The following is a 7268-nucleotide window of genomic DNA, read 5'->3' as shown; positions in this document are numbered from 1 at the left end:
CAAATTACACTCTATGTAATAATTGTACTCCAAATATATAGCCAATAAAATGTCAAAGAATTTATTTCTGAAAGGAAAAGTGCCTGTAGGTTTCAGGCCTACCGGCAATAAATCTGTACTTTTGTCCATGAAAGAAAAGCAATTAAACAGAGCACCCTCTGTGGTAACTTCTAACCAATAGGAGACAATGGGGGAATTGATAGAAGTCAATAATTAAAGAGTTCTTTGTAAGGCTAGTAGGAAAAAAGTTGTGGCTTTTGTTAGAATCTAGAAGTCTACAAAGGATTACTAAATAGATTTTCAGTCTGCCCACTTATTGAAAAATTTGATTATGTTGAAATGGATGATATTAGATTAGAACTTGAGAATGTGATTAGAAACTCACTTGCTTTGGGGGTTATTACTTGATTGTTTCAGTGCAGGGCAAGGAAGAAGCTTTAGTCTTCAGTTTTCAATTTAGAAATCACAGATTGCTAACATAATCTTGATATACATCTGTATTTCAATGCCTAGCAAAAGGGAATGTGTAATGTGCAAGTTTTGGATTATTCTAGGGGGAGTAATTATCCTATAAGAGATTAGTAGTTTACAGGTCAGCATTCCCTAGCAAATTCAGCAATGTTTCAAAAACTGCCAGATGATGGAAAAACCCTAAATATTTAGTTTTCAAACAAAACATACTGGGGGTGCCAAAAATATGTACACACATTTTAAGAGATGGTCAACGTTGCTCAAGCAGTAGTTCGCCATAATCAGAAATGTCTGGACTTTGATGGTAACCACTTTGAGCACCTCTTGTAATTGCAGAAGTCAAACATGACTTATATTCATCTTTTGTTATCGGTATATATTATTACAATTTTAATTGTTTTTTTCCTTTCTTAAAATGTGTGTACATTTTTTTGGCACCCCCTGTATTCTTTTCAAACCAAAGTTGAGTGGAGAAGAGGTTAATGGATTGAGGGATACAGTTAACTACTATATTTAAATCACTGACATTCATAATAAAAACAACTTGTCTTCAGCAATGCAAGATTTTATAGGCAGCAAAAGTCCCTAGTGGAACTAATCTAATAAGCAGGCTTAATTTAGCCATCCAATACATGCGGAAAGAAACTTAACAACTGTGCTTCTCCTTTCTCATGTTCTTTCTCCTAAGAAGTGCTTCCTATCTTTTCTGATACCTAATAAAATTATAATGCTGCCAGTCAGAGACGGTTCTAGAAAAATTTTGAGATTCTGGCCTAGAATCATGTTTCTTAGTGTCTTTCTTAAATCTAACACATAATTATCCAATTGACATTTGTTTAGCTCTCTGCTATTTAAATAAAGACAACTACCAATTATGTTATGCAATTTTTAAATAAATTTATTTACTGATTTCAAGCTTTTTTATGTCAGAATCAACAGTAGACTAGTCAATGATCCTATAGAAACACATATTTTTAAATTACAAGAAAATGATTGTGTTTTTGCAAGAATTATGTCTTTTAATCCTTAAAATGATAACAGTAGCTAATATTTATTATGTGCCTACGATGTATGGACTAGGCAGTGTGTACTTTTTTCTGATTATCTCATTTGATCTTCTGTGATGATCTCATTTAATCTTCCAATAGTCCTGGGAAGAGATACTTATATAAGCCCCACTTTATAGATACAGAATCTGAAACTTGAAGAATTTGAGGAGTGATCCCCTTTCCAAAAGTAAGGAAAGGAAGATGAGACCCATCTGACTTGTATTGTATAAGGTTACCTGCCTTCCATTCTAAGCTCTCTTCCACTGGATCAGACAGATTATGACAGAACTTAAGGCAGAGGAGAGAGTCTGGCATATTCCAGTCACCATATGCCCTGACTGTTCACTGACAAGTTTAAAGACTCACCATTATTTGATTGATAACCTTGAAAGTAAGTATAATCAAAATGTTCCCCCCAAAGTATATCTACATCTTAACCTTCTAATTGCTACCAAGTACCACAGCTATTAATTTTGACTTAATGGTTTTCCTTAAATTCAATACATTGATTGAGACCAAGTATATGCATATGTTCAATAGCTGACAAATGGTATATGCTTAATAAATCTTAGTTGTGAAATGGAGTCAATAAAAGTTGAACACCAAATTAAAAGCAGAAGATGGGCTAAGTCCCCAGTAATTTTTTCCAGTGTTCCTGGGTGACGTGAAGTTCTCTAAATATTAGTATAAGCTCATGTACAGCTTAACTTCAAAGTATATGCTTAGTTATGTGATGCTAGAAAAAAATGGATAAAGTCTGGTACTGAGTGGAAAGTGGGACCGGGGATACATTTTAATGGCCATTCACAAATCACAGTGATCACTAACAAGAAATATTTTAATCTTATTTTCATGCTAATGTTTGACCCCAAATGACATGCCTTTTGTGCTGCACCCAGACAAAAATGTCCAATCATGAAAAACGAGCATTTGTAATTGGCTCAGTATTCCCTTGAAAGAGATTATAAAAGTCAAAGTGGGAGGTTCTGCATCTTTCTCTCCTTTTTTTTTTCTTTTGCACAGATATATTTTTTATAATGTTCAGTTAGTTAAAAAGGAACATGGTTATGAAAGTAAAAAAGCGGCTGCCTCTTGGCATTAGTTGCTTGAATTCTTTTTTAACCACATTGTCTTGCATTTTTAGGCACTCAGATATAAAATCTTCGATATACTATCTCTGTGCCGTTTTCTACATAATTGGTATAAATATGTGTGACATTGCTTTTGAAATAAAAGCCAGAGTTTTTTGTTTTTTTCTTTAATCAATCCCAAGAAATTTGCCTTGGAAAAAGAAGTCTCTAAATAAAGACTGAGGAATCTAAACTATTACAAACGCAAAACAATTATGAATAAATTTGTTGTGCTCACACAAAAGAAGGCTGCTGACTTCATCTAACTTGAAAAAGAAGGCAGCCCACGAGCATTCCTCAAATGATAGCACTGGCTTCCTTCAGCACTTAGTAGGCATTCAACCCCCTTGAATAAATAAAATGAGCTCTTAAGAATCTCAATAACTCAATAGGGCAGAACTTTAGCCAAAGGTTTATATATAGATATTATAATATTATAGGAGATTAGGTGGTGAATGTTTATTTGAAAAACTTCGAGAAAGCCTGGTATCTGCTGGGGCTACTGAAGGACCTTTGCTTTAAAGAAATATTCCCAGTCACTAACATGTTTTTACACTGAGGGCTCTATTCAGAAATGGAAATTTTCTTAATGGATGAATGACGTACAGATTTAGCTGATTCTATCTAATGCTGTCATAATAGGACCCATTGATAAATTTCCCCAGACAATTGTAAAGTTAGGCTGGGGTGCCTTCATTTTAAACAGTAGACTAAAGATCCATTCACTGCAAAATGAACCACAAGAAAATGAGGTGTACTGTTCAAATCCCAACCTGAACTCAACTGTCAGCATGTGCTTAAATTACTTAGGCTGTTTCGTCCCAAGTCCTGACATAGGGACTGGGGTTGACATTACAATTATCATGCCTCATCATGGTGATCTAAGGATTAGATGATAGAGGCAAAAGCCTTAGGATCCTGCCTGGCACATAGTAGGTTTTCACTAAATGTTTGCTAAAATTTTTCTCAATCAAAACATTAAAGAGATATGAGTATTAGAGAAACATGCTACTGCTGCATTTCTTCCTTCAATACTGTATTGCTTTCACTTTGATTCTACTCTTTTGGCCTTTGTAGTATGTATTCCTGAACCTTAAAGAATTCAATCATGGAAGGGCTGTACATGTTACATTAAAATAATATTTATTGTTTGTAATAATTATATTCCAGGCACCATTCTAAAGAATCCCCTGTTAACTCATTGTATTGTTACAGCTACTAATATTAAGTTAATGCGTAGCTAGTATTATTATACTCATTTCACAGGTGGAGAAACTTGAGACTCCCACATCTTATGTAATTTGTTCAAAATGACTTCGCTTGAGAGGGGAAGATTCAAGGATCACACCCAGACAGTCTAGCTCAATAGTCTCCTCACTGCCGTGTTCCTTGAAATATTTGTGTTACTCTTGTTGTTCACAGACATCACCAGCCATGTTTTTAAAAAATGTTCTAATTTTAAAAACCTAATTTTTTAATGATCATAATTTTGTTGTATGGTTGCCCTGCACAGACTTGGATATCATACCCTTTTGGATTTTTTTTTTTAATCTGGAAAAACAAAAGAGCAGTGAGCCATGCTTATATTTCTTCAAACAACACAGTCATTGTATATGGAAACAAGAAAACATGATAATTTGATTCATGGATTTACTTTCAAAATTTGAGGTTTATTTTATTAATCTTGCAAAACTCACTTGGGGAAGGATGTTTGCAGCAAGGCCCAGTTCCTCTTGGGTGTAATGAGAGAAAACCTGACTTCTTCTCTTTACTGTCAGACAGGGCCGGCTCTATTGTGATGCTGCGTGCATTGTTGGTGACCTATGTCAGTAGTCCCATCTGCTTGGGCATTCTCATTGTCATCCAGGGGATCCTTGACAGGGATGAACAGCATTCCTTGGGAGAAAAACAAGACACCGAGAGTTTCCAGCTTTTGCTGAAAACACTTGCTTATTGAAGGAAGGTTGAAGATTTAAAATGAAAAGCACTTCTTCCTTCTCCCAGTTCTGTACCGATGACGCTTTTCATATTTGAAAATAATATCCAAAGAAACATAACATGAAAAATGGTTGGGTCATGAAGCTAGTGTTAGCCCTTAAAGACATTATAATAATGTTTTTGTATATTTCAAAATACACATTGAGTTATTGCCGACCTACATGAGTAGAACAAGGCTGTCTAAATATTTATGGCATGATCAATGGCTTAAGTAAAAATACATTTAACCCAGGTTCTCACAAAACCATATGTGACTCTGTCATGACACTTACCATGTTGTAAACAGTAGTTGTGTGCCTGCCTCTCACTCCCTGGAAATTCTTTGAGAGCGGAATACTTGGTGCTCTGGTTTTTGTATCTGGTACTCTGGTTTTTCATGTCTTAAAGGTCTACATAGGATCTGGCTTGCATTATGCATTAAAGAAAAATTTGCCAAACGTATAACTGAATGATTAAAATCAGAATTAATTCAACAAGTCTTCATGAATAGCTACTATAGGCCGCATGTTGTGATAGGGGACATAAAGGTGGTTCTCTGTCCTTTGAAGAGCTCATAATCTAAGGAGGAGAAAATACAAATAATTGCATTGTATGGTGGGAGATGTGCTATAAAAGATACATACAGAGTGTTGTGGGATTACAGAGGCACTTGGAGTAACTGTGATGGGCAGTACAGGGAAAAGTTTCAACAAAGGCACTAAACTTCTTTAGATAGAGATGGGAGGGGGAAGTTGTGATAAATAAGAGGTTGAATGGTGGATGTAATAACAATAGACAAAATCTTAGATCATGTGTGCTCGAGAAACAAAATTAGTTTGACATTGTTGGAATGACTTTTTAATTCATTTTTTTAATGAATTTTTGTAATGTGATATTATAAATGTATTGGTGTTCTATTATGTGATATACAAAAGGTTGCACAATTAAGTTCACGAACTTACACAGGGGAAAAGTTCGCAAACTTAATTGTCCAACTCGACATATGAAATAATTATTGTTATCACCACGGTGTATCTATCTTTCGTTGAATGACAATTTTCATTTTAAATTGCAGTTCCAGTTACAGATGTTTGATATTGTTTGTTCCACATCATGGGCCAATAAAGACAAATGCTGTGAATTACCAGGCCTGGTAAGAAACCTTCATTCATTATTTGGTCTCTTCTTCATTGAAATTTTCTAAAGCAATAGCTAATTTTCTCTGAAAATGAAATGCTATTTTACGAAACTCATATCAGAGATAATTCATTGTGATAATAATGAAAATTAAAAAGAAGTTAAGAAGGAGGCATGTCTGAGATCAGCAGGACACAATGGCACATGATGGGAACTGCCCAGCTCCCCTGCTGCTTATTTACACATAGTCCAGATGTTACCAGATTTCCTGGTTCATGGATCCTTTAGTGTTAGAATAATTGGTTATGGCATCCCTAAGCCAAAAGAAATACCTAACAATTCTATCTCTCTAGTAATTAGGTCCACACGCCTTACTACGTGTTTATGTCCCAACACTTTGGTAGCCATCTGAAAAAAAACAAAAAAAAACCCCACATACGTTGAAAGAAAAAATTATATATTTATTTTATTCTTAAATGACTACAATGACTTAATGGAATGCATGTACCGATTGGGAGTGTACAGTTTCTTATATCTTGGAATCTGATTGGACATATCCACCCCACTTTTTTTTCCACATGATTTTTCTCATGGTACTTACTTTCCGTCGTAGCAACTGCCCAAAAACCAGATTTGCAAATATGTGACATCGTAAAAAAAAAGTGTTTCAAAATCTAATTTTGGAACTATGAAGTACCTTGAGCTAGGTGTTCAGACAAAGTCCAATGGGTGCTGAATATTACTGTTTCTCTTGAGTTTTGAAAATATTCACAGTGCCCTATGAGTTTATTATAGTGTCCCAGGGCATCTTGGTACACAGTTTTGGAATTGTAGTCATGCGATGCTACTAGAAAAACCAAACTTGTTTCATTATTAATACCACCTGTAATTCAGAGTATACCTGCATATATAAAAGCAGATTCCCATCTTAGGATCCTTAGGGCCAGTGGGCTGAAATGAGTATGCTGTCATGGCTGGACAGTAATCAAGTCTTAGGAATTAAACATGGAGAATGGGCATGGAGAAGCCATCGTAAGGTCTAAGAGGTTTGTCTTTTTAAGACCTTATTCCAGATTATCCCATTATCTATTGCAGGCAGTAAATTCATGGAGGCTGTGTCTGAGAAGGAAATAACGTATTCTTTTTTCACCAAAATAAGCTTCCAAGTAGACACTGATGTCATGCTTAAGCACAGGTAGATTGGAAATTGAAAGGGAAAATGCTCAGAATCCTATGTGTATCAAGCAAAATGTGATCACCACTCCTCCCAGGAAGCACCCAGGCCTTCTCAGAGCTTCTCCTTTCATTATTATCACTGAAGATGTATAAATTCCATGGTAGGAAGATGGATGGAGACACAGTTAACAACAATGGCGAAACTATTCCTGAGTCTCTGATCATGGGGGATCTGCTGTTAGCCTTACTTTGGGAACCATTCAGGATACTCAAATTTGTATTTCACTCTAGCTGGCCAGTTACCAGGCCAGCTATGTTAGCCAGGGGG

General features: G+C 35.5%; 1 protein-coding gene across 1 annotated transcript in view; it reads left to right on the top strand.

Annotated features, from left to right (window-relative positions):
* Window positions 1-7268, top strand: part of COL14A1 (collagen type XIV alpha 1 chain) — a 222717-nt gene that overhangs the window by 153390 nt on the left and 62059 nt on the right. The window contains exon 30 of the mRNA XM_019642088.1: window positions 5703-5780. Within this exon, the coding sequence (XP_019497633.1) occupies window positions 5703-5780 (78 nt within the window). The remainder of the gene's footprint in view (window positions 1-5702; window positions 5781-7268) is intronic.

This window comes from Hipposideros armiger, unplaced genomic scaffold (assembly GCF_001890085.2).
Source record: "Hipposideros armiger isolate ML-2016 unplaced genomic scaffold, ASM189008v1 scaffold_65, whole genome shotgun sequence".
NCBI lineage: Eukaryota > Metazoa > Chordata > Mammalia > Chiroptera > Hipposideridae > Hipposideros > Hipposideros armiger.
This window is presented reverse-complemented; position numbering and strand designations above follow the sequence as displayed.